A 27,595-nucleotide genomic window follows, 5' to 3' on the forward strand; every position below is an offset into this window, starting at 1 on the left:
GAAGAATAGAATAGAATAGAATAGAATAGAATAGAATAGAATAGAATAGAATAGAACAGAACAGAACAGAACAGAATAGAATAGAATAGAATAGAATTCTTTATTGGACACACAAGGAATTTGTGTTTTTTAAAAAAAATAATTCCAGACATGAATAACATTTTTTATGAGAATAGTGGTTGTGTTAACTGAAGCCCCTGCAGCACAAATGGCTGTGATGACCCTGCACAAATGGAAGGATAGCAAGGTAGCAGCAACACCTTTTTCTGATATTGTCAAGAACTTAATTGGAAATCAAAGGTGGCTCAACAGATTTGGAAACCTGAAGTATTAAAACTAAAATTATTGTCCATAACGACAATGAGGAACCAAACAATCTATTAATGTCAACAGATTTTCCAGGATCTGCTATGTGATGGATCTTCTGTCTTTTAGAAGTGACACAAGCTAGACAATCTGCAATGAAAGGGAGCCTAAAAGCATGTAAGTTGCCCATCCAACAATAACATTTGTCAGGTTTGTCCCAGGCATCTCAACTTTTTATCTTCACATTGCCATCTTTCTCTAGAATACAATTTTAAAACCCATAATTCTTCAATAAAGAAACGTATTTTTTTAAATTGATGGAATTCATTGCTGGAATATTAGTATTCAGCCAGTAGATGGTAGTATTTACATGTTTGGATGTATGGTCTATATACTCTATCCTCTTTTGTTCTAAATGGAGTTTCCTGTTTCCTATTACAGTTAAATAGTTGAGCAGTAAAGCACAGGGTGACTGTATTCTTTTGTTAGCTCTGTGTGGGGCTTTATATAAACAGAATTTCTAACAAAAACCCTAAAAGCAACATCCGTTTTCTGAAAAGACTAACCTTCTTGTATTCACCAGGCAGCAGACTCTCAACTATTTCACTCAAGTGGTAAAATGAAGGTCTCTTTTCAGGTTCACTATTCCAGCATTTTACCATGATGTCATACCTGGGAACCAGATGGAAGAAAATATCTGTGATTGGGAAAGTTCATAAGTCAATTGTTGACAAGATACAAGGCTGGTGAAAAATGGGAAGAAAGCCACTCATGGTAGGCTTCTCACCTAATGACATAAGTGCATCTCAATAAAACCAACATTGAATCACCTATCAACTTTCATTTTCCACTACATTATATATCCAGGGGTGGGCTCCTAGGGGTTCGGCAGGGTTCGGGCAATTTTCTATCCAAGGATCACCGGGGTTCGGTAAACCCCCAAATGCCACCCCTGGCTGGCCACACCTACCCTGCCCCTCCCAGGAGTCTCCATGCAGCCCATTCATCACTCCAGGTAAGTGCAGGGGCCATGTGGAGGGTCTGGGAGGGCAAAAAAACCAGGCCTCCTGGAAGATCCAGAAGTCTGGAAACAGGCCTGCTTCCAGCCTCTGGAGGGCCTCTGGACCCCAGGGGAAGCAGTTTTCGCCCTCCCGGAGGCTCGAAGAAAGCCTCCGGAACTTTGGGAGGGTGAAAAATGCCCTCCCCCCAATGCTGTGGTGCAGGCGACTGACTAGGCCATGCCCACTATGGCCACGCCTACCCAGCAATGGGGCAGTGAACCTATTGCTAAAGGATCTGAAGCCCACCCCTGTGTATACCCCTTTATATTTTTAAGTATCCTAGGAAATTCATGATAATGTGTTAATTTATTACCTAATTGTTTTATCAAAGCATCTTTTTCTTAAAGCACAACACTGGGTTTTGTTTTGTTTTTTTAGGAGAAGCAATATTGCAGAAGACAGGCCGATCAATAATAGCTAGAGGTCTAGTGCAAATTGCTCAGCCTGGAAGCATTTTGGACGGAATGATGAAAAGGACACCAAGCTGAGAACATTTAATCCCGATTACATGCCAGCAGAGAAAGAAGATGCGAGTGAATACATACACCTCACAGGTGGCATGATCTGGTTTTGTCATCCGATAGCCACTTTTTATTTTATTATAGAAGGTGGAGTCAACCATCATGCCCGGGTATGGGGTCCCCCCTGGAAAACAAAAGCAGAAAGTTGACATCCCATTTTCTGACTCAAGAAGCAGCTCCCCCAAATCCATCTTTTTATTCTTACAAAGCTGTACAAAATTTGACTGGCTCAACATACATTAAAAACCAAGAGTCCAAGAATTACCATACACACACACACACACACACACACACACACACACACACACACACACACACACACATGGAGACCAGAGGTGGGTTTCAGCAGGTTCTGACCAGGTACTGGAGAACCGGTAGTGGAAATTTTGAGTAGTTCGGAGAACCGGTAGTAAAAATTCTGACCGTCCCCACACTGATCTATTCTCTGCCTCCCAAGTCCCAGCTGATCAGGAGGAAATGGGGATTTTTTCAGTATCTTTCCCCTGGATTGGGGAGGAAATGGGGATTTTACAGTATCTTTCCCCTGGATTGGGGAGGAAATGGGGATTTTGCAGTATCCTTCCCCTGGATTGGGGAGGAAATGGGGATTTTGCAGTATCCTTCCCCTGGATTGGGGAGGAAATGGGGATTTTGCAGTATCCTTCCCCTGGATTGGGGAGGGAATGGAGATTTTACAGTATCTTTCCCCTGGATTGGGGAGGAAATGGGGATTTTGCAGTAACCTTCCCCTGGATTGGGGAGGAAATGGGGATTTTGCAGTATCTTTCCCATGCCACGCCCAAAAAGCCATGCCCACCAAGCCATGCCATGCCAAGCCCACCAAGCCACACCCACAGAACCGGTAGTAATATTTTTTGAAACCCACCACTGACGGAGACACACACAAATTTTAGGAAGCGGGTAAGTCAAGATGAAGTAATGATCTGGTCACATCCTTCAAGCATAACTTCAACAGCTGCAAGACTTCTAAACAAGCTACATCTCCTTCATAAATATGTGCTTTGTAACAATACCATTAGCACTTATATACCGCTTCATAGTGCTTTTACAGCCCTATTTAAGCGGTTTACAGCATATGGCCCCCAACAATCTAGGTCCTCATTTTACCGACCTCGGAAGGATGGAAGGCTAAGGAGTCAACCTTGAGCCAGTCAGGCTCGAACTGCTGGCAGGTGGCAGAGTTTAGCCTGCAATGCTGTATTCTAACCACTGTGCAACCTACTCGGTCTAGGTGGAGATTTAAAAGACTGGATATCATCAGTCTAAATATTTTGCAGTCTATAATTGTACATATGAATCCCTGGTTAAAGATGGGCAATTGCAAAAAAAAAAAAAGGGGGGGGGAGGATTTTAAAAAGATATCCAAATATGTCGGAAAACATATTATTTATTAATGTCTTGTAATCCAGCAATAAACTCATTCTATGGCATAAAGCAAAATTGGAGTTATTGGTTTAGCATAACGTATGAATCCCTCTACTTATTATAGGGTGGACCCAGTGGTGGGATTCAGCCAGTTCGCACCACTTCGGGAGAACCGGTTGTTAACTTTCTGAGCAGTTTGGCAAACTGGTTGTTGGAAGAAACCATTAGGGCAGAGAACCGGTTGTTAAATTACTTGAATCCCATCACTGGGTGGACCATATTTTTGTGGCCATCACTGCATTCAACACTGAGGCAGGGGTGATAAGGTGGGAGACTGAGAGCGAGAATGATGGTGGAGGGCACACAATCCTGCAGGCAGGACTGCGTTTCGGGGAAAGCTTTTTGAAAATGAATTGTTTCGCTTTAATTAAACAAAAGAAAGAATGAAAAGAAAAACCCAATAGAAAATCAATCTTTAACATCTTAGATATTGGGTTAATATCATAATAAAGATCAAGATTATTGTTTGAATTGCAAAAAAAAAACCAACCCTACATCAGGACCATTTCTTATTTTCTGATCACATAACTACATCAAACCATTTACAAAAAATATTCTGCTAGTGTCTGACTGACATCCGGAAACAGAGGTTTATGTATTATTTAAAAGAACATGTGGATGCACAATTTATTTTAATTAAATAATAACAGTTAAACCAGGGGTTTCCAAACTTGTCAGCTTTAAGACTTGTGGATTTCAACTCCCAGAATTCTCCAGCCAGCTATGCTGGGTGGAGAATTCTGGGAGTTGAAGTCCACAAGTCTTAAAGCTGAAAAGTTTGAAGACCTCTGAGTTAAACTATTACGCATTGCCAGTAAATATCCAAAACAGAATTATTATTTCCAATTATTGGAATAATAATATTATTATTTCCAATTACATCATCCAATTATTTGGAGAACATGGAAATAAATATTATTTACAAAATTAACCTATTAGAATTCTAAATGCCAATTCACATAATTTGTTATAAAATTGGGAAAAATTATAGGTTGCGATTTTTTCGGTAATGTCGCTGTCAGCAATGTATACTTGCTGATATTATGTTGTTATTTTTATTGTTGTCTACTGGTACCAGAGGTTCATGGCAAAGGGAAAAAAAGTAATACTGCAACAATTTTTCTTAACATGCCTCTAAACAAAAGTTTCAACCTATATATATATTTATCATATATATGTCTTTGGTTATTCGGGTTTTCTCCCACGTAAAATTGGAAGTGTCTTGGCAACGTTTCAACGAAGTCTCATTCGTCATCTTCAGGCTGATGTTTAGAGCTTCGTGCTTCTAGGAGCAAGTAAACACCAGCCTGAAGATGATGAATGAGACTTTGTTGAAACGTTGCCAAGACACTTCCAATTTTACGTGGGAGAAAACCCGAATAACCAAAGACCTGCATACAAACACCCACGAAAACCTCAGGAAACATATATATATATGAGCTGCAGGGGGACTCAGACTAATCTGAGCACAACCAAGCCCCCACCCAAAGAGGACACACACCCATCCAATCAGAGCACCAAAAAACAAAACAAAAACCCCATCCAATCAGAGCACAGCCAAGCTCCCACCCAATCAGTTCAAACCCCCACTAGCAGTTAAAAAGGAAGAAACAGCTGCAGTCACACATTGCTCCCAGAAGCACGAAGCTGAAGCCTGAAGATGACGAATGAGACTTCGTCGAAACGTCGCCAAGACACTTCCAATTTTACGCGGGAGAAAACCCGAATAACCAAAGATCTACATACAAACACCCGCGAAAACCTCAGAAAATATATATATATATATATATATATATATCAGATGTATAATTATTTATCAGGTTCGATGCTTTCACACACCAAACGATTAGTTTACCTACCAAGAGAAAATATTTCCCATAACAGAATGCCATAGGACCAGACATCACTTAATGTGGTATACAAGTTGTCAAAAATGCTTTCAGGTGCCATCCATTTCACTGGAAGAAAGGTCTGAAAAAGGAAAAAGTTAATCTATGTATAAAACAGTGAAATACCACTCACTCATCATCAACAAATCTCCAGAACCATAAAGCCTACAAACTTGAAATTTGCCACATGTGTTCCTCTTGGCTTCTAGGTGCTCACTAAGAAAGGATTTTTCAAAATGACCAACAGAGCATTAGTATTGCCTATATTATGATTAACAGGCTCTGATGCTAAGGAGTTCTACTCCCCCTCCCCACCTGAAAAGAAATCTGTTCCAAATGCAAAACACAAGAACAGGGGAGGAGTTTCAGTTTCAATTTTACTTTCACAGGAGCAAGCAGGGGATAGGATAGGGGAGGGCTGAGGGAGAGAAGGGGGCAGGGTAGGATAGGTTTCTGTGGGGCAAGGCTGAGGGAGAGAAGGGGATAGGATAGGGGAGGCTTCTTGGGGCAAGGCTGAGGGAGAGAAGGGGGCAGGATAGGATAGGTTTCTGTGGGGCAAGGCTGAGGGAGAGAAGGGGATAGGATAGGGGAGGCTTCTTGGGGCAAGGCTGAGGGAGAGAAGGGGGATAGGATAGGGGAGGCTTTTGTGGGGCAAGGCTGAGGGAGAGAAGGGGGATAGGGTAGGATAGGTTTCTGTGGGGTAAGGCTGAGGGAGAGAAGGGGGATAGGATAGGGGAGGCTTCTGTGGGACAAGGCTGAGGGAGAGAAGGGGATCGGCTAAGGGAGGCTTCTGTGGGGCAAGGCTGAGGGAGAGAAGGGGGACAGGGTAGGATAGGATTCTCTGGGACAAGGTTGAGGGAGAGAAGGGGATAGGCTAGGGGAGTCTTCTGTGGGGCAAGGCTGAGGGAGAGAAGGGGAAAGGATAGGACAGGCTTCTGTGGGGCAAGGCTGAGGGAGAGAAGGGGATAGAATAGGGGAGGCTTCTGTAGGGCAAGGCTGAGGGAGAGAAGGGGAATAGGATAGGAGACATTTCTGTAAGGCAAGGCTGAAGGAGAGAAGGGGGATAGAATGGGATAGGCTTCTGTGGGGCAAGGCTGAGGGAGAGAAGGGGAGAGGAGAGACCAGTCGTAACTACTCATTAATTTTCAAGCTTTAAGTGTCGATTTATCAAGCCCAATCACATAGTTTCGTAGCAGAGCATGGGTATTCAGCTAGTTAGAAAATATGCAAGAGTTCTCATAAACAAAATATTCACTATCAGGGTGTCTTTAAAGTCGATTTTTAAGCCACAAGAATGTGGGTAGGTAGGTAGCAAAGACACCAAAATTGGCCATTTTTTCAGGGCTGTGGCTTGCTTTTCACCCACCCCATGTTAAAACAACAACAATACCTACACTGCCTTTGGAAACATAGTTGGAATCATGCATAATGTCTCTTGCTAGCCCAAAGTCACAGATCTTCACAATTTTTCCTTGGGCTAAGAGGACATTTCGTGCCGCCAGATCACGGTGCACGCACTGTAAAAAAAAAAAGTATATATTTTTAATAATATAGACATATTATAATACATCATCTTTAGAATAATACCATGCCTTCGGAATACAACAGTATCTTGGTACTCAACTGCTTTGAAACTCATCAAATTCAACACATTTTGATGCAAAAGTTTTGTCCCAGTGCCCATCGTTTGCTTGGTACTTGACACACAAGCTAGAACTTGCCAGTGTCAGCTGCTTCGTGACTCACCACATTATGAAAAATAAAAAATGTTTGATATTCATCATTTTTGGTACTCATCATGCCTCCCAATTAACGATGATCCAAAGGTGCTTTTTTTCAAGAGGCAACTGGACTTCCTCGTTTTTCTTTGAAGACGTTTTGCTTCTCATCCGAGAAGCTTCTTCTGCTCTGACTGGATGGTGGGGGAATGGAAGGATTTATATTCCTTGCAGACAGCCGGTCATTTGCAGAAGAACGTCCCAGTTGCCTCTTGAAAAAGCACCTTTGGGACAACCATGACCTGGATGACTGAGAATCTCTACAGACTTCTAGCTATGCACTTTTGGCTGAATACCCTTTGAATGGTGCAGGAATATGAACGGATATCCAGAAAAGCTCTGCAGTCTACCGGAACCATTCGTGGTTCAGTTTGAGATGCAAACACTACTCAGCTGACTGTGAGACGAGATAAGCTTCCAGTGGTCTCAACGACTCTCTAAAAGGATGCAAATGATCAGCTGTCTGCAAGGAATATAAATTTATTTTATTTATTTATTTTTTATTTATTTTTCATATTTTTATACCGCCCTATCTCCCTAGGGACTCAGGGTGGTTCACAGCCAAATAAAAATATACATATAAATACAAAATAAAACATCAGTTAAAAAACTTATTACAAATGGCCGAATAATTAAAAATAACAATATACATAATAAAACCCATTTAAATTTTAAAATCTAGTCCAGTCCTGCGCAGATAAATAGATGTGTCTTAAGCTCACAGCGGAAGGTTCGGAGGTCAGGAAGCTGACGAAGTCCTGGGGGAAGTTCGTTCCAGAGGGTGGAAGCCCCCACAGAGAAGGCCCTTCTCCTGGGCGTCGCCAGCCGGCACTGCCTAGCCGACGGCACCCTGAGGAGTCCCTCTCTGTGAGAGCGCACGGGTCGGTGAGAGGTATTCGGTAGCAGCAGGCGGTCCCGTAAATAACCCGGCCCTATGCCATTCCCCCACCATCCATTCCCCCACCATCCAGTTAGAGCTTCTTGGATGAGAAGCAAAATGTCTTCAAAGAAAAACAAGGAACTAATATTCAGATACATTTCAAAACCCAGAAAGTCCAGTTGCCTCTTGAAAAAGCACCTTTGGGACAACCATGACCTGGATGGCTCAGCATCTCCGTAGACAATTAACGATATGTACCGAGGTACCAACGAGTATGCAGGACTTGGCTGATGCTAGCGAGCAACAATGCACTGATCTTATACATTTGAAATGTTAAAGGTGGGTACTTTAGTGGGGAATACCCTCTTAGATGTCTTTTCCACGTTTAACATTTCGAATGTATCCCTTTAGCACAATGGTGAAATTCAAATTTTTTTTACTAGCGGTTCTGTGGGCGTGGCGTGGTGGGTGTGGTGTGGCTTGGTGGGCATGGCAGGGGAAAGATACTGCAAAATCCCCATTCCCACCCCACTCCTGGGGAAAGGATATTGCAAAATCCCCATTCCCACCCCACTCTGGGGCCAGCCAGAGGTGGTATTTGCCGGTTCTCCGAACTACTCAAAATTTCCGCTACCAGTTCTCCAGAACCTATGAGAACCTGCTCGATTTCACATCTGCTTTAGCATAAAGATCATTGCAATGTAGTACTTAAGGGAAGGAAGAGGAAGGATGAGTATAGATACTCCAAATGTAGAAGAGTAAGATACAACATAAATCATAATCCATAGTCACTCCTCTCTCTAAAAACTTAACTCCCCTTCCAGAAACAAAAAAGTACATTCTTCTTCGTCCATTATATATCAGTCCATTCCACTCCTAAAATCTTCAGAATTTTCCAATTAAATTGGTATTTCCAGTTCATCAATAAAATACATATGTTGTATTTTAATTTATGATTGTTAATTTTATACCCTGTACTTTGTTCTGGGAAGTCTCGGGGGGCGGGAGGGGGAGGGGGGAGATGAAGGATCAATGTAAAGGAATGATTGAAGATATGTAATTAAGAAATAGAAATAATTTGAAATGAAATCAGGGCTGCTCAGCTGCCATTTCAGAAGGGAATGGAAAGGGAGGGGAGGGGAGAGAGTGAAGGAAGAAAGTAGGTAGGAAAGAGAGAGGTAGAAGAGGGGGAAAGGAGAGGAAGAAGAAAGGGGAAAGAGAGAGGGTTAGAAAGGGTGGAAGAGAAGAGTGGGGAAGGAGGAGAGGAAGTAGAAAAGCGAAGGAGAGGAAGGATGAAGAAAGTAGAAGAAAGTAGAGAAGGGAGGAGGAAAGGTTGTGTTAAGGAAGGAGGTAGTAGCTGGGCAGGTCCGAATAAGTAACAAATGAAAGTTAATGACTAATGTTGAATAAGAGACTGTACATTGAATAGGTTATTGGAAAATGGAAATAAAACTTTTTTATCAAATGTAGAAGAGTAAGCAAACCAGGCTGAATTTGTTTCTGAACCTGGCATGCAGTTTTGGCATGGAGTCACTTTCTTGACCACATGAAAATTTGAAGCTGCCTAGATCCTAACATAGAAACTGTGACTTATACACAAGATATGTAATGGCAAGCAGAGCCACGGGATAGGTTCGGGGAAGAATCGCTGACAGGGATAAATTCCTACCATCATCCCCACAGGAAGATCACTATGAAGACAATCCTTCTTGGGGTATATTACTTAAAATCTGGTTGGCTGTTAAATTGAAAGAGGGTCCCTTTCCCATCCCCACTCTTAAAAAAGCCCAAGTAACTGATTAAAAGTGGTGAAAATTGGGGTTTGAAGCTAGTCTTTGTCAGAGGAGAACCAAGCGGTTTCTTCTCATCTCGCCCCAATTTTTCAGAAAGCAATATGTAAATGTACAAATACATTCCCTTTCAAAAACCCAGACCCTATGTACTGTAATGATACATGTAGAGCAGGGGTGTCAAATTCAAGGCCCGGGGGCCAGATCCGGCCCACGGGGTGCTTAGATCTGGCCCATGGGGTTGCCCTGGAAACAGTGAAGGACTGGGCCATAGTGCCTCCGCCAGCGAAAATGGAGTTCGGGAGGGCGGCGTGCGACCCTCCTGAGCTCCATTTTCACTGGCAAAGGGTTGCAGGAGGCTGTCGCAGTCAAAACAGAGCTCGAGAGACTGTTTTCACTGGCAGAACGCTCAGGCCACCACAGGTGCCCTCGACATGAGTGAAATCGAGCTGGCCATGGCCCACCCTGGCCACGCCCACCCTGGCCCCCCAAGATCAAACACAACCCTGATGCAGCCCTCAATGAAATCAAGTTTGACACCCGTGATGTCAGGGGTGAAATCCAGCAGGTTCTAACAGGTTCTGGAGAACCGGTAGTGGAAATGTTGAGTAGTTCGGAGAACTGGCAAATACCCACCTCTGGCTGGCCCCAGAGTGGGGAGGGAATGGAGATCTTGCAGTATTCTTCCCCCAGGAGTGGGGAGGGAGTGCAGTATTCTTCCCCCCAGGCGTGGGGATTTTGCAGTATCCTTCCCCCAGAGTGGGGTGGGAATGGAGATTTTGCAATATGCTTCCCCCAGGAGTGGGGAGGGAATGGAGATTTTGCAGTGTCCTTCCCCTGCCACGCCCACCAAGCCATGCCCACAGAACCAGTAATAAAAAAAATTGAATTCCACCATTGCCTGATGTAGAATCAGTTGTGTCTGAATTGTCTTTTTTCCTCATTGCCTGATTTAGATAATTTCCCTGTTATAACTCTTGCTCGGGAATGGTTTTAGTGTATTTTTTTTTCTTTGTTTTCTAGGACTTAATAGGAAACTTCAGATCGAAATACGTTATACTGGATTTATGACAGAATTGGCTATTTGAGTTTTCGTGTGATTACCTTGGTGTTGTGTCTCGTCCGATCCCACCACCGCAGCCGGGGTCTGCTTATCTGCTTCCGAACGCTGAAGAATGTCCTAGCATGCCTCCCGGCCCCAGCCCTGGCTCCATGCCCAGACAGGCTGAGGAGGGGGCATCTCCCGGCCCCAGCCCTGGCTCCATGCCCAGACAGGCTGAAGAAGAGCAAGTATCTCCAGCCCCCAGCTCTGGCTCCATGCCCAGGCAAACGGAGCAACTAGACCCCTCCCCCTCCTCCACAGCATGTGAGCCTGAGGAAGGTTTATTACCAATAGCTGCCGATTGGAGTGACCCTCGCTTCAGAAGAATTGATAGGCGGCGGCGTCAGAAGGAAGGGAGGGGCAGGCCTGGATAAGTGCTGAGTCATGGAGCCACACCCATGGCCTATATAAAGGATCTGCTTTCTGGCAGTCTCTGAGTCAGGCAAAGTCTAAACATATCTTGCTGAAGTCACTTTCTGGTCTCCTGCCTGCCCTGAGGACTTTGCTAGGACTTTGGCAGAGCTGCAGAGGCACACCTGATTCGGATTTCCCTGACCCGGCCGTCAGCGGAGGAGTGGGACACGACACTTGGACTGGACAGCTGTGTGGGGAAATATCGAATCATCCATACAATATAAATAATCATGCACGTTCTGTTGATTGTTCCTTTCATAAGACACCTTTGCAAAGCTTAAATGCAAACTGTGTTTAAAATGAAACCGCCCTTCAGGCTTTGCCACTTACATTTTTTGACGCCAGGAATTCCATTCCCCGGGCTACTTGGTAGGTGAAGCTTAGCAGATCCAACAAACTCAGACCTTCTGAATTGTCATCAGAAAGCAGATTCTTCCCATCTAATTTCATGGAGAGGAGGCGGGGTGGGGGGTGGGGAATGAAAAGAAAATTTCTTTTGTTAAATTTGAACTCCAGAGGAATCACTCCATCAGTCTCTTTCAGGTAAGCATCATAGTGAAAGGCTTTTGAACAGTTTGCGTCTTTCTGAGACATGAAGGAGACAATAGGTACTGCACAGATACAGTATATGTGGTACTTTGCTCAATAGTAGTGACTGTGAGAGGGATCTTGGAGTCCTAGTGGACAACCATTTAAATATGAGTGTACAGCAACTGCCAAAAAAGCCAACACAGTTCTGGGCTGCATAAACAGAGGGATAGAATCCAGATCACGTGAAGTGTTAATGTCACTTTATAATGCCTTGGTAAGGCCACACTTGGAATATTGCATTCAGTTTTGGTCGCCACGATGTAAAAAAGATGCTGAGACTCTAGAAAGAGTGCAGAGAAGAGCAACAAAGATGATTAGGGGCCTGGAGGCTAAAACATATGAAGAACGGTTGCAGGAACTGGGTATATCTAGTTTAATCAAAAGAAGGACTAGGGGAGACATGATAGCAGTGTTCCCCATCTCAGGGGCTGCCAAAGAGAAGAGGGAATCAAGCTATTCTCCAAAGCACCTGAGGGTAGAGCAAGAAGCAATGGGTGGAAACTAATCAAAGACAGAAGCAACTTAGAACTAAGGAAAAATTTCCTGACAGTTAAAACAATTAATCAGTGGAACAACTTGCCTGCAGAAGTTGTGAATGCTCCAACACTGGAAATTTTTAAGAAGATGTTGGATAACCATTTGTCTGAAGTGGTGTAGGGTTTCTTGCCTGGGCAGGGGGTAAGACTAGAAGACCTCCAAGGTCCCTTCCTACTCTGTTATTTTATTTTAATACTGTATCTCCAGCAAACTGATTTAACTACAAAGACTCCCTTTTGCTGTGTAAAATTTTTACTCAAAGACTAAGAAGTTATTATAATAATTTCCTTAGATTGTCGTTTCCCTTTACCAAACCCAGCCACTTTTCCTCGGTCGTTCCATAACATTGAACTGAGAACTATATCTCCAAAACATTTCAACAAAACAAGCTACGTTTGTATCCATCAATAACAGAGAAGCGTTTTTTAAAAAAAAAAATCCAAAAACTAAATATAGTTTTATTTCTCCTTTAATTATAGACATTTTTTTCCTAGAAATTGCAGGATTAAAGGAGTACCACCTACACATTACAGGGCTTGTTGTTACTTTATTCCCATGTGGTTTAAATCCAAAGCCATCATTTAGAAATGGCATGGAGTCATCCACTTGTTTTCGACATATATCCATTTTTTGCCCGGTTTAGCTTTGCTAGGCTGGCTCGTGCTCTTTGGTATTTGGGGTTACCCAAGACTCTCAAAGGATCAATGATTCTACGGCATGGCTCTTATTACGCTCGGGGAAATGACAGCTGCAACACGCCTAAAATATAATTTACTTGGTTGGACTCAGTAAAGCCTTAGGTGGACAAACTTCTGCCAATAGAGTTGAGTCTAGAATAGAATCCAGTTCAAAAATAAGGAGAAAGCAGATACGTTCTGTAAACCAGGGATCAGATTTCAACATAATAGGGCAGTAAAAGGGATGAGTTGGTCATAGGGCCCTTGACTAACCATCAATCTGGCATTCTGCAAATTACTTATCTGCTAAGACACATAAGCAGACTTACCCAATATGGATTTTTTCTTATATGAAGCAGGGCGGTCGTACAAAGATCGCTGGATGTCTGAGTACTTTGACCTGTCTTTTCTTTCTAACATGGGCACGTACTGGGTTGTGTCTGCTTGTTTCATGTCCATATATTCGCCGTTATTTTCAAAGGACAGGATGACATAGCTGGAATTAAAAGCACAGTAGCAATATAAAGGAACAGTGCACAAATTGAGATCTGAATATTTACTGTACTTATTATACTTCCACTTGTAAGTATAATATTATACTTATTATAGCCATGGTGGACCCCAGTGGTTAGAATGCAGTATTGCGGGCTAATTCTGCTGACTGCCAGCAGTTCGATCCTGACTAGCTGAAAGTTGACTCAGTTTTCCATCCTTCCGAGGTTGGAAAAATAAGGACCCAGATTGTTGGTGGCCAATATGCTGACTCTGAAAACCGCTTAGAGGGATCTATAAAGCACTATGAAGTGGAATATAAGTCTAAGTGCTATTGTTATACTGAACTCTTATTTGTTGATTATGGAGCGAAGGTTGGATATTGTAGATGTCACAATAAAGTTTCCACAATCTGTAGGCTAGTCCCAAAATTACTCTTCAATGGTTGTCTTGATTCACTGATTCTTTAAAATCTTACTCAATAAATCTACCTGCGTTTCTTCATCCCATTAGAAAGTGTTTTTTTTTCCTTGTGCTAATGAAGGAGACACCATAAAGTTTCCATAATATTATTCATTACATGCAGATTTAGGTTTCCCCAAGAGGAGACAATGCCTTGGAAGTGAGTTTTAGCAACATACAATGCAGTGGTAAGTATGGCTTGGTTAACAATCTGTGAGACTTCCATCCAAGTGAAGCTGTTGTGGTCTGCCAGCAGCCTGCGGAGCTGGCAACAGAGTCAGACAGCGATGAGGCTGAGGAAGAACGTGGACCAGTCCTGGAGGCTGAGGAAGGCCCAGATGAGGGCTCTGTGTTAGAGGCAGAGGTGGGGCCAGGGCCATCGGGGAGTGATGTGTGAACTCCAGAGCCTCCAGAGGCTGACAATAGTGAGGCAGAGGAACAGGAGGAGCCTCTTCCTAATGCATGCATGAGAAGAGTTGCCAGAAGGCAAGAGCAGCTCAAGCAAAGAGGACGACTCGGGAGTAGGGCCAAGAGATGATTGGCCTCTCCCATAAGGCTTAAAAGACCAGCAACGGCATTTGGACTCTTTGCTGGAAAACAACATTGATAGCTTTGTCTTGTTGCATTTGTTTCATATCGGTGTGTTCTGAATTTTTGCCAAGAAAGGCCTTTGGCAGTTTGCCTAATTGGACCAAGGTTGGTGATAGGACTGAGGAATTGTGTTGGGAGGAAGTTGCTTTAATTTAGTTGGACTACGCTGAGAATGAATTAATTCTCAGCTGTTTTAATAAAGTTTGTTTGTTTTTACACTGACTGAGTTTCCTACTACCTACTTGGGCCTGGGTCGCAACAGAAGCTATGGAGCTCACCATAAAACATTCCTGTTAGGACATACCATAAATGGTGGCCTCAAACCAACTTTTGGAAAACAGGAGTGAAAGGGTAATATTGCTGTTATTATTAATCTGAAATTATAATTATTTGAGTTATAATTATCTGAAGTTATCTGAAGAATGCTGACAATGTCAAACTATTTAACACCACCGACAATACATCTACCATTCAAAAAGACCTTGATCTTCTAACCGCTTGCTCTAAAACTTGGTCTAAAACTTGGCAACTCCAAATCTCAACCAGCAAATGCTCAGTCTTACATATTGGAAAAAAGAACCTAAACACTAAGTACATGCTTGATAGACATTACCTTGCAGATGACCCCCACCCTGTTAAAGACCTTGGAGTTTTCATGTCAAATGATCTAAGTGCCAAAGCCCACTGCAACTACATAGCAAAAAAGGCTCTAAGAGTTGTAAACCTAATCTTACGTAGCTTCTTTTCAAAAAACACTACACTACTAACCAGAGCATATAAAACATTTGCTAGACCAATTCTTGAATACAGCTCGCCTGTCTGGAACCCATACCACATTTCTGACATCAATACAATCGAACGTGTCCAGAAATATTTTACAAGAAGAGTTCTCCACTCCTCTGAAAATAACAAAATACCTTATGCCATCAGACTTGAAATCCTGGGTTTAGAAAACTTAGAATTCCGTCGCCTTCGACAAGACCTAAGTTTAACTCATAGAATCATCTATTATAATGTCCTTCCTGTTAAAGACTACTTCAGCTTCAATTGCAATAATACAAGGGCAACCAATAGATTTAAACTTAATGTTAACCGCTTCCATCTAGATTGCAGAAAATATGACTTCTGTAACAGAATCATCAGTGCTTGGAATACTTTACCTGACTCTGTAGTCTCTTCTCATAATCCTAAAAGCTTTAACCAAAAACTTTCTACTATTGACCTCACCCCATTCCTAAGAGGACCATAAGGGGCGTGCATAAGCGCACAAACGTGCCTACCGTTCCTGTCCTATTGTTTGTTTGTTTTTCTTATATATATATATATACTTATACTTCCTTATATTTCCTCATATATATGTTTATATACTATATAATCATTTTGTGCGATGCTTATGTATATTGTTGTGACAAAAATAAATAAATAAAAAATAAAAATAAAATAAGTTTAGAATGCCATTCCTGTGGCATTCACACTCGCCAGTTTTGCAACTAACTCTAGATGTAAGAAATTAAACTAAGTACTGAACAGCTTTAATCTCGTTTCAGGTCGTCCTATTTCTTTTAGTGACTGTTCAAAGTTACAACAGAACTGAAAAAAGTGACTTAGGACCCTTTTTCACACTTACACCCATTGCAGCATCCCCATGGTCACATGATCAAAATTCAGATGCTTGGCAACTGACTCATATTTATGACGGTTGCAGTGTCCCGGGGTCATGGATCCACTTTTGTGACCTTCTGACAAGCAAAATCAATCAGGAAGCCAGGTTCACCTTACAACCGTGTTACTAACTTAACAGCTGCAGGAAGTCACTTAATAAATGTGTCACGAAAGGTCGTAAAATGAGGCAAAACCAGGGGTGAAATCCAGCAGGTTCCGACAGGTTCTGGAGAACCAGCGGCGGAAATTTTGAGCAGTTCGGAGAACCGGCAAATACCACCTCAGGCTGGCCCCAGAGTGGGGGTGGGAATGGAGGTTTTGCAGTATCCTTCCCTCAGGAGTGGGGAGGGAATGGAGATTTTGCAGTATCCTTCCCTCAGGAGTGGGGAGGGAATGGAGATTTTGCAGTATCCTTCCCTCAGGAGTGGGGAGGGAATGGAGATTTTGCAGTATCCTTCCCTCAGGAGTGGGGAGGGAATGGAGATTTTGCAGTATCCTTCCCCTGGAGTGGGAGGAATGGGATTTTCAGTATCCTTCCTCAGGAGTGGGAGGGAATGGAGGTTTTCAGTATCCTTCCTCAGGAGTGGGAGGAATGGAGGTTTTGCAGTATCCTTCCTCAGGAGTGGGAGGAATGGAGATTTTGCAGTATCCTTCCTCAGGAGTGGGAGGAATGGAGATTTTGCAGTATCCTTCCTCAGGAGTGGGAGGGAATGGGATTTTCAGTATCCTTCCTCAGGAGTGGGAGGAATGGAGATTTTGCAGTATCCTTCCTCAGGAGTGGGAGGGAATGGGATTTTCAGTATCCTTCCTCAGGAGTGGGAGGAATGGAGATTTTGCAGTATCCTTCCCAGGAGTGGGAGGGAATGGAGATTTTGCAGTATCCTTCCTCAGGAGTGGGAGGGAATGGGATTTTCAGTATCCTTCCTCAGGAGTGGGAGGGAATGGGATTTTGCAGTATCCTTCCTCAGGAGTGGGAGGGAATGGAGATTTTGCAGTATCCTTCCTCAGGAGTGGGAGGGAATGGAGATTTTCAGTATCCTTCCTCAGGAGTGGGAGGGAGATTTTGCAGTATCCTTCCCTCAGGAGTGGGGAGGGAATGGAGATTTTGCAGTATCCTTCCCTCAGGAGTGGGGAGGGAATGGGGATTTTTCAGTATCCTTCCCTCAGGAGTGGGGAGGGAATGGAGATTTTGCAGTATCCTTCCCTCAGGAGTGGGGAGGGAATGGGGATTTTTCAGTATCCTTCCCTCAGGAGTGGGGAGGGAATGGAGGTTTTGCAGTATCCTTCCTCTGCCACGGCCACCAAGCCACACCACGCCCACCAAGCCACGCCCACCGAACCGGTAGTAAAAAAATTTGGATTTTACCATTGGGCAAAACCCACTTCACAAATTTCTCACGTAGGAACATAAACATTAGGCTCAATTGTGGGGGCAATTGGAGGACTACCTCTATTAAGTAAGCATTATATTAAATATTTTCAGTGTGACGTGGAAGTACAAAGAAGGGTTCATGATGAACATATTGTATGGATGGACCCTATTAAGTTCTGGAGTAGTTTCCTCAGCCTCATGACTCTCACATCTCAATAAAAATGGTTTCCCTGTCCAATCATGTCCGACTCTGGGGTTTCTCCGCCGAGGAAGCCAGGATTGTCCAAAGACAATTTCCGTAGTCATGTGGCCATCATGGCTATACGCTAAAGGCAGTGGTGGCATTCAAATAATTTAACAACCGGTTCTCTGCCCTAATGACCAGCTGGGTAGGTGTGGCTCATGTGGTCATGTGACTGTGTGGGCGTGGCCAACTCAACATCACTCACGTCGATGGGCGCTTCGCCTTAGCTGTTACAATGTAATAAGGGTTAACCAGAGAGGCAGTTTCTGTAAGCAGAGCAATAAAGATTAGGCTAGAGACAACACCAGAATGTTTCTTTCCTGCCTTCCTTACAGGATTAGCCCTGTAAAGTGGGAAAAAAAACAAAATAAGATTTCTTCCAACAACCGGTTCTCCAAACTGCTTAGAAAGTTAACAACCGGTTTTCCCGAATAGGTGTGAACCGGCTGAATCCCACCACTGGCTAAAGGTGCACGGAACAGATTAACATTGTCTCTTTGATTACTTTATAGCTAAAGCTTACCTCCTAGTGCTCTCATCTCCAGAATTAATGCCAAAGATGTCCAGGTCTGTCTTGGCTTTTTCAGAATTTCGACTGAGAAAGTTATCCCTGTTTTTATGGAGGTAGTTCACCAAGTCTCCATAAAAACAGTACTCTGTTATGATGTATATTGGACCTAATGAGGGGGAACAAAGCAGAACGATAGTTAATGCCTCAGGGAAGTCATGTCTGGAAACTAATTAGAGATCACTGTCCCAAGGGTAGTGATTGCGTACCCAAAAACGACGATGCTTTCTCAGTGTATAAACTTCAAGAAGCAGGAAGATGCTCTTTGAATTATCTCCCGTTCTTGTCACAAAAGCAAACCAGTGAGAGTGATTTCCCAGAAATAAAATCTGCCGTTTGAGCAGTGGTGGGTTTCAAATTTTTTTACTAGCGGTTCTGTGGGTGTACCTTGGTGGGCATGTCATGGCTTGGTGGGCGTGGCAGGGGAAGGATACTGTAAAATCCTCATTTCCTCCCGATGAGCTGGGACTTGGGAGGCAGAGAATAGATGGGGGCAGGGCCAGTCAGAATTTTTACTACCGGTTCCCTGAACTACTCAAAATTTCTGCTACCGGTTCTCCAGAACTGGTCAGAACCTGCTGAAACCCACCTCTGCTTTTGAGACATACTTAGTGGTCATCAGAGACTTTTCTGCACTGAATTATGCACATAAACATCACATCCTTACAGGCTGTCAGAAAAGTTCTGAAACCTGAAAATCAGGAACGATGAATGATTACCGATACTAGCCATGTTCACAACAATGCTGCGGTACTCGGAAGTCCCTTATAAGCTTCTTTCTACAGCTAAAGAGGCTGAGTTTGGCCTGGTGGGTCTTAAATTATGCAATGCTGATAATACAGATTGACAATAATTATAGAATAATTATGATATCATGCTACCCTCCTGAATTTGGCACTTTCCAGATGTGCTTGCCATGTGCTTGCCATTCATGGAGTTGTAATTTGAGCAGACCTGGGGTTGTAGCACCAACGTATCTGAAGAACATCGTGCTGGAAAGACTTGTATAACAAATTGCAACAGGGATTGAGTAGAATGGCCGGTGTTTGATCTGTTACAGCCTACACTTCTAAATACTAGCTCAATGAGAGCAACCGAGCCTGATGTTCTAGGTCAGTAATGGCTAACCTTTTTGCTGTCGCGTGCCAAAAGCAGGAGAGCGCAGGGGGTCACGCACTTGCATGCCCACACCCATAATTCAATGTGCCCCTCACCCCGTGTATGCGCATGCGACTCCCCGTGCTCCCCCTGTTTTTGGCACGCAATGGCCCAGTGGGCCCGGTAGGCCCGTTTTTCGCTCTCCTGAGGCTCCAGAGGCTTTCTAGGAGCCTGTCGAAGACTAAAATAGCCTCCCCCACCACCCCCAAGGCCCTCAAGAGGTTGGAAATGGCCTGTTTCCTGACTTCTGGTAGGCCTGGAACAGGGGTGACATGCTCCCGGTTCGGACTGGATTGCCTGATCCGGTAGTGATGACAGCGGGTGGTTCGGAGAACCGGTAGCAAAAATCCCTGCGCCCCACCCCCCACCTCGCACCCCACCCATGCCCACCCCTGAGCCAGATGATCAACAGAGGGTGGGGTTTTTTTTGCTTTTAAAAGTTTTTTTTTTTAAAAAAAGCCTCTGATGATCACGCGGCTCAGCTGGGATTGTCAGAACCCTTTAGAAGCATTTTTTCTATAGCCTCTTCGGCCAAAGAGGCTGTAAAAAAAATTGCTTTTAAAGGGATCGGGCAACTCAGCTGGGATCGCCAGAACCCTTTAGAAGCATTTTTTCTACAGCCTCTTCGGCCAAAGAGGTTGTCGAAAAAATGCTTTTAAAAGTTAAAAAAAAAAATTGGTCATGCCCACCCAGTCACATTACCCACACACACACCAAACCATGTCCACAGAACTGGTAGTAACAAATTTTACATTTCACCCCTGGACGGAAGGCCCGAAAATCAGCTGGCTGGCACATGAATGCCGCTGGAGCTGAGCTAGAGCAACACTCGCATGCCCACAGATATGGCTCCATATGCCACCTGTGGTTTGCCGTCACAGTTCTAGATGTTTCTTTTTTCAACAGAAAAGGGACAAAAATTTACCTGATTTTGTGCAAGCTCCTAAGAGGTTGACAATGTTCAAGTGAGGGCCAAGATGAGTCATTATCTTTAATTCAGACATGAGGGCCTGCTTTTCGCTGGATCTTGCAGTTGCTAGTGGGAAAATAGGGAACACAGAGAATTAGAATGCGTTTTTTCCAGAAACACAGAAGTAAGCAATCACGGTCATGGTTTCTTTATGAACAGGAATCTTCTTGGGGGGGGGAAGCAGTTTTCAAAAGAAGATCTGCTAGGGCAGCGGTTCTCAACCTGTGGGTCGCGACCCCATTGGGGGTCGAATGACGATTTGCCAGGGGTTGCCTAAGACCATCGGAAATACGGGAAGTATACTTGCGAGTCGAAGAATCGGGCTCCAGTGATTGACTCCACAAGCAATCACTCCCAATTGCTAGCCTAATCTGGCTTCAGGCGTGATAAACTTAATAGGGGAGAAGTCTCCGCTTTAATGCCTCCGTCCTCAAGGCAATCAGAAGCAGTTCAGATCGCTAGCCAATACGGCTTCAGGCACGATAAATTCAAAAAAAACAGTTTGCCACTTTTTTTCCCCTTCTGCAGCTGCTGAGGCGCGCTGAGATCGCTGCGAAAATAATTTTACGGTTGGGGTCGCCACATCATGGGGAATTGTACTAAAGGGGTCGCAGCACTATAAAGGTTGAGAACCACTGTGCTAGGGAAAGGAAATTATTTTCATTTTATCTGCTGATTTCTTAACTTGTTTAATAAATAAAGCAGAGATATCTTTGTATTGTGGACATTGGTCTGAATTCTTCCCAATATATAGATTGCTTTCTGGATCAGACTGTGGCCACTTCAAAATCATTATTTCGCACCATTTTGGTATCAGATCCAGAATGGATCGTCTCATCCTATCATTCGTTTGGAGGGAATGAATTAATTTACTGTGAATCTCAACAAAATCAATATTTTTTTTTTCTTTGAATTGCTGCAATTCAGTGGTAGGTAGTATTTTTGGGTAGTCTATTTCCCAATGGCAGGAATGTTCAAAAGAGCCAATGTTCTCCATTATTCTACAGGTTCAGTATCCTGTTTCTATCTTCTTCTTTTTTTAATTCTCTTTACAACAGAGGAATGGTGGCATAGCAATCATTTGAGTGATTTCTTGCAAATCATCAAACAACTGCACATATACAGATACAATGCCCTTCCAGTCGCCAATGCAGAGTTTTGTTCAGCAGATATATTCCCAGAGTGCCCAGAGAGAGAAATATCCACCTCTACCTAGGCAGATATTTCCTGCCACAATACACAACCCTAGGATCGAACTCATAGCCTCCTGATAGTGAGGCGAGAGATCTACCTCTAGGCCACCATACCACTCCAATGGCATTAATGAGAACGAAGTGGTGTATTAGTTGTAAAATGAAAACAAAAATGCTTACGTTTCAACATCTTTACAGCTACTTTCATCACTGGTTGCGACCGGCTTAATCCATAGGCTGTTCCTTCAACTACTTTCCCAAAAGCTCCAGAACCAAGAATTCGACCTATAGACAAGAGAAAAATACAGTTACTGAGAATTAACTCTGGAACCATCTGGAATGATTTTTCCTTTCAAGAGTTTTTCTAAAAATGCAGCATGGGTCCTGCTGTAAACTTTCTAATAAAATCTAATGATATTGCCTCCTTGAGCACTGGGGCCCTGTTTGTTTGTTTGTTTGTTTGTTTGTTTGTTTGTTTGTTTGTTTGTTTGTCAACAAATACAAGGAAACAAGTAACTGTATACACACAGACATGGACACATGAAAAAAATTGGCACAAAAACAGGATATAAATAAGCAAAACATAGCCATAAACACATAGAATGATTACATATAATTGGAGACAGTAGGACAGGGATGGTAGGCACGCTGGTGCGCTTATGCACGCCCCCTTAGGGACCTCTGAAGAAACTTGAAAAGTCCACGGTAGACAGTTTAAGGTAAAAGGTATGGGGATTAGAGAGACTAACAACAGGATCAGGTAGACTGTTCCAGACATTTACTACTCTATTGCAGAAGTCGTATTTCCTACAATTAAGATTAGAGCGAATTACATTGAGTTTAAATCTATTAATAGCCCTTGAGTTATTACAGTTGAAATTAAAGTACTCATTCAAAAACAGTCTGATAACTCTTAGTCTGATATCTATATTATTTTTGATTGTTTTCGGGGGAAGTTAGGAATTGATGATTGTAGGGGTATAATTAAGTTGGGACGAAAATTTTTTAGCATATGTTTGTTTTATTTTTAACTATACCTTGTGCTCATTCCGGGAAGTCGGAGGGGGGTTGTGAAGGGAGGGGGGAGGGGAGGGGGGCGGAAAGGGGGGAAAAATTTTCTGTAAAACTTTTTGAATAAAAAAAAAAAGAAATAAATTAAAGTACTCATTTACAGGTAGGATGTTTTGGTAAATAATCTTATGAACTAAACATAGGTCAGAACGTAGACGGCGTATTTCAAGGCTACCCAGACCTAAAATTTCCCAGCCTGGTGCGATAGAGAATTTTATTTCGAGCAGAAGATTTGAGTACTCTTCTAGTAAAATATCTCTGGACCCTCTCTTTTTTATTTTATTTTTATTTTGTCACAACAGTATATATAAGCATACGCATGAAACAACTATACAACATATAAGCGTATATATAATGAAAGGAAACAATAGGACAGGAACGGTAGGCACTTTTGTACTCTTATGCCCCCTTATAGTCCTCTTAGGAATGGGGTGAGGTCAATCGTAGACAGTTTTTCCTCTAATGTATTGATGTCTGAAATACAGTGACGGTTCCAGGCAGGTGAGCAGTAATCAAGTATAGGTCTGGCAAAGGTTTTATATGTCCTAGCTTGGAGTATAGCGTTATCAGAGAGAAAACTTCGTAAAATAAGATTGACAACTCTTAATGCCTTTTTTGCAATGATGTTACAGTCAGCTCTGGGACTTAAGATCCTTTGAAATGAGTACTCCTAGAACTTTGACAAGAGTGCGGGTCAACTTTTAGATCATTTCCAGCCAGCAAATATTGGATGCTCTTATTTCTATTGCCAATGTGCAGAACAATTTTAATTGGGCAAGAACTGAAACTCAAAAAAGATGACCTTATTGAAAGTCTATACATCTAGCTACCATCTGAAGTGATAAAGTTGAGAATTCTACCATCACAAACTATTAGTTCGTTTTGCATAAAATAAGCATGAGAACAGGTGGGAAGGAAGATAGGCTAAGCAAGTAGGAGTGCCTCTCTTTTTTTTCATCGTGTCACAATCAATGGTAGGACTTTTGATCAGCTCCAGGCCAGGGAATAGAAACAGGATGAACTGTTCCACTATTACTGGGATTTGTCACCCCATAAAAGTGGAATTTTAATGAAAATTAATTTAATTTTCCTTAAAATTTAATTTAATTTAGTTAATTAAAAGTTTAATTAAGTGAAATTAAGAGACAATTTTTGCAGTCATGTGGCCATCATGGCTATACGCTAAAGGCAGTGGTCGGATTCAAATAATTTAACAACTGGTTCTCTGCCCTAATGACCAGCTGGGTAGGCTCGGCTCGGTGGTCATGTGACTGTGTGGGCGTGGCCAACTCAATGTCAGTCACATCGATGGGCGTGTCACTTTAGCTGTTACAATGTAATAAGGGTTAACCAGAGAGGCAGTTTCTGTAAGCAGGGCAATAAAGATTAGGCTAGAAACAACACCAGAATGTTTCTTCCTGCCTTCCTTACAGGATTAGCCCTGTAAAGTGGAAAAAACCAAAATAATATTTCTTCCAACAACCGGTTCTCCGAACTGCTTAGAAAATTAACAACCGGTTCTCCCGGTTAGGTGTGAATCGGCTGAATCCCACCACTGGAATAACATCTCTTGAGGTTGCCTATGAAAAATCTGAGACTCTCTTTTCCCCGGCGGCAGCTACTACCACAATCCTTTGTGCGATTCTTACCTAGCACTAGTCCATCTCTAGGGAATTCCCATCTTGAATCGTAGGGCAGTTGCATAGGGTCCACATAGATGTACTCATGGCCATCAGGGCTGATAGACTCAATGACTCTCCATCTGATCTCATATCTGGGTTTCTGTGCAAAAGAAGACACGGAAGATCAGCTTCATCCCAGTGCAGTAAATCCGGGGTGTCAAACTCAAGGCCACTATGTGGACAGATCCAGCTCATGGGGCCATCCTGGAAAATATAAGGGGCCGGCCCATGTCGCTTTGGCCTGGTCTACCCAATGCAAAGAGGAAACATGTCAGCAATTTGCTGAGTGGGGTCACGCCAGCCCGGCCCCCTTAAGGTCAACCACAACCTTGATTCGGCCCTCAAGAAAATTGAGTTTGACATTCCTGCAGTAAATCATGCAGAATGTGGTTTAGAGCAAGGGTCCCCAACCTGTGGGTTGCGGGGCCCACTGCCGGGCCATGGGGTAATTGCCACTGGGCTGCATGAGTAGCTGGCCACATGCGTGAGCATCATCGTAAGCGCCCGTGGCCCTATTCGTCTGAGCCTCATTGCAGGCGCTTGTGGCCCCACTCACGCAAGCATCACCATGAACGTTGCGGGCACTCGCTCGGGTGCGTGTGTGCACACACCAACAGGTGCTTGCCACTCCCATAAAATCATCCCCTCTTTCCCTCCCCCACCCCCTGCTCCAAGCCATCAACCCTGAAAGGTTGGGGAACTCTGGTGTCGAGCCCAGCTCCAGCTCAACACATGACCCTACAGGGATACGGATCATGGGAGCAGGCCCTAATCAAAGATCCAAAGGGATGACATATCAAGGACTTGTTTGAGGGCTGCAGGGATCTGCGTTTGGCAAGCATGAGAAAGGGATCAGCACACTGGTAGATGGGATAGAGGAAGATGAGGGTTGGGCGTTAAGGAGAGCTGCTTTACTTCCGGGACTTAGCAAATGACGTGGCAGCTGAGGCTGTCAGACGAGGAGGGAGAGAGCAGCTGGGCATCCAATCAACAGAGCAGTTCAGCCATGGGGCGGGACATGAGCAGCGCGGGATGTTTAAAAGGGGCTGAAAGGCAGAAGCTCTCAGCGCTAACTTTATACAGAGAGACCTTGACTTTTACTGAGACTCGGTTTGTAGCAGACCCAATAAACGAAGTCACTATCGGAAAGAAAATTAAGTTGGCTTGTTTCTTCTCACAGCGTCTGACACAACTCTGGCTGAGATAGCCGAGATCTGGTTTAATAGCATGGATTTTCTCCTTACCTGTTTCCATATGATTACCAAGACGATCAGCGCGATTATTACAATCACGAGGAGGACCAGAACAGTAGCAGCCACAGTGAGTTCCGATCTCAATGCTGTAAAGAGAATCACATTGGATTCTGTCATTTCTTTTTTTTTAAAAAAAAAGCAAAATAACTTTTCACTGCGACTTTGGGTGCCGTAACACTGCTATTAACGTAGGAGTTAGGCAAACCTAATGAAGTTAACCCACAAAGGCTCATGTAAACATCCTACAAGGGAGATTTCATGCCAGCCAAAAACCAAAACAAAACCCAATCTTTCCAAATTAAGCCATTTAAAAATTCACTGTATAAGTTCCCTTCCCTTCCGCTGTCGTCCTTGTTAAAAGCAAAACAAAAGGAAATGTGTGGGAACAGTCCAGGTACAATAACATAAAAATGAAGACAAATCCCCTTTTGTCTAAGAGATTTATAAATTGCTACTGTTCCTTTGACAGATACATTGCAAATAAAAAAAAATCTGTCCCAGCTATACAGATATTCCTCAACTTACAACAGTTCACTCAGTGACCATTCAAAGTTACGACGGCACTGAAAAAAAGGTGACTTATGACCGCTTTTCACACTTATGACCATCGCAGCATCCCCGGAATCACGAGATTTACACTCGGATGCCAACTGGTTCATATTTACGACGGTGGCCGTGTCACGGGGTCACGGGATCACCTTTTGCGACCTTCTGACAAGCAAAGTCCATGCGGAAGTCAGATTCACTTACCAAGTTAACGTAACAACTGCAATGATTCACTTAGCAATGTAGCAAGAACAGGCGTAAGGTGGGACAACATAAATTCTGGGCTCAATTGCAGTGGTAAGTTGAGGACTAGCAGCATATGCTTAGTCTATTATATTATAAAAGCTAGGCTAAACTTACATGTTTTTGTTTTCAATGTATATTTATTTTCGGTTATATGTGCTACAGCAAATGGATCTTTTCTGGTTTTAATTATATGTCCTGGGGAAAAAATATCTGAATTCGTGGGGTTTTGGGGCTGAGGAAGTACCATATTTTTCAGAGTATAAGACGCACTTTTTTTCCCCCAAAACAGAGGGTGAAAATCTGGGTGCGTCTGATACTCCAAATGTAGCCCTGCCCAGCTTCTCAAATGGAGGTTTCAGAGGCTGAAAAAAGCATCAGAAAAGAAGCTTCAGAAAAAAGCATCCAAACAGAGCTTCAGAAAAAAAGCCTCCAAAAAGAGCTTCAGAAAAAAAGCCTCAGGAACAGAACTTCAGGGGAAAAAAACCCAAACACAGCTTCAGAAAAAAAGCCTCAGAAACAGAGCTTCAGAGGCTTTTTTTCTGAAGCTCTGATTTGGAGGCTTTCAGAGGCAGAAAAAGAAGTTTTTTTCTGAAAGAGTTTCAGAAGTTTCAAAGGCAGAAAAGAAAGCAAGGCACAGAGCTCACAACCAATGAACCTGTTGCTAAGATTCACCTCTGGGAACAGCTGATTGGGGGTATTCTGGGAGGCCAATCCATCCGCCAATCAGCTTTTTTCTTATTTTCCTCCCCAAAAACTAAGGTGCGCCTTGTACTCCAGTGAGTCTTATACTCCGAAAAATACGGTACTTTGATCAAAGTTAACTTACTAGGAGCCACAAGCTTCAGTTCTCTTGTAACCGTCCGAAGGTCATTCTTTGCCATACAGCGAACGGCCATTATTTCTTCCACCTTCTGAAAAGTCACCTGACTGGCTACCATGTTCCTCTCATCAAGATGAGTCTCCACCGTCACATCAGAGATATTGTTGGTCAGGAGAGTCCATGAGGTGTCATTGTTGCATCTAGAAAGAAGTCACTTTTTGATTGATCCCGCCAAAGAATCTTCTTTTACGGAAGACTATTGAGGGAATAAAT

The 27,595-nt window shown here is 43.2% G+C and overlaps 1 protein-coding gene across 4 annotated transcripts in view; it reads right to left on the reverse strand.

The window, feature by feature from the left end:
* The window catches only part of PDGFRA (platelet derived growth factor receptor alpha), a 71,869-nt gene that overhangs the window by 6,252 nt on the left and 38,022 nt on the right, over positions 1 to 27,595 (reverse strand). For all 4 annotated transcript variants that reach the window (XR_009156230.1, XM_058192234.1, XM_058192233.1 and 1 more), the window contains exons 10-21: positions 27,329 to 27,522; positions 25,702 to 25,796; positions 24,425 to 24,557; positions 21,885 to 21,989; positions 20,467 to 20,577; positions 18,339 to 18,492; positions 13,322 to 13,488; positions 11,518 to 11,627; positions 6,618 to 6,740; positions 5,194 to 5,305; positions 1,913 to 2,012; positions 873 to 978 (exon numbers count right to left, since the gene is read on the reverse strand). Coding sequence is in view for 3 of the 4 variants with exons in the window: in XM_058192234.1 (XP_058048217.1) it covers positions 873 to 978; positions 1,913 to 2,012; positions 5,194 to 5,305; positions 6,618 to 6,740; positions 11,518 to 11,627; positions 13,322 to 13,488; positions 18,339 to 18,492; positions 20,467 to 20,577; positions 21,885 to 21,989; positions 24,425 to 24,557; positions 25,702 to 25,796; positions 27,329 to 27,522 (1,510 nt within the window). In the remaining variant the exon portion in view is untranslated. The remainder of the gene's footprint in view (positions 1 to 872; positions 979 to 1,912; positions 2,013 to 5,193; positions 5,306 to 6,617; positions 6,741 to 11,517; positions 11,628 to 13,321; positions 13,489 to 18,338; positions 18,493 to 20,466; positions 20,578 to 21,884; positions 21,990 to 24,424; positions 24,558 to 25,701; positions 25,797 to 27,328; positions 27,523 to 27,595) is intronic.

This window comes from Ahaetulla prasina, chromosome 8 (genome assembly GCF_028640845.1).
Source record: "Ahaetulla prasina isolate Xishuangbanna chromosome 8, ASM2864084v1, whole genome shotgun sequence".
In the NCBI taxonomy this organism is placed as follows: Eukaryota; Metazoa; Chordata; class Lepidosauria; order Squamata; family Colubridae; genus Ahaetulla; species Ahaetulla prasina.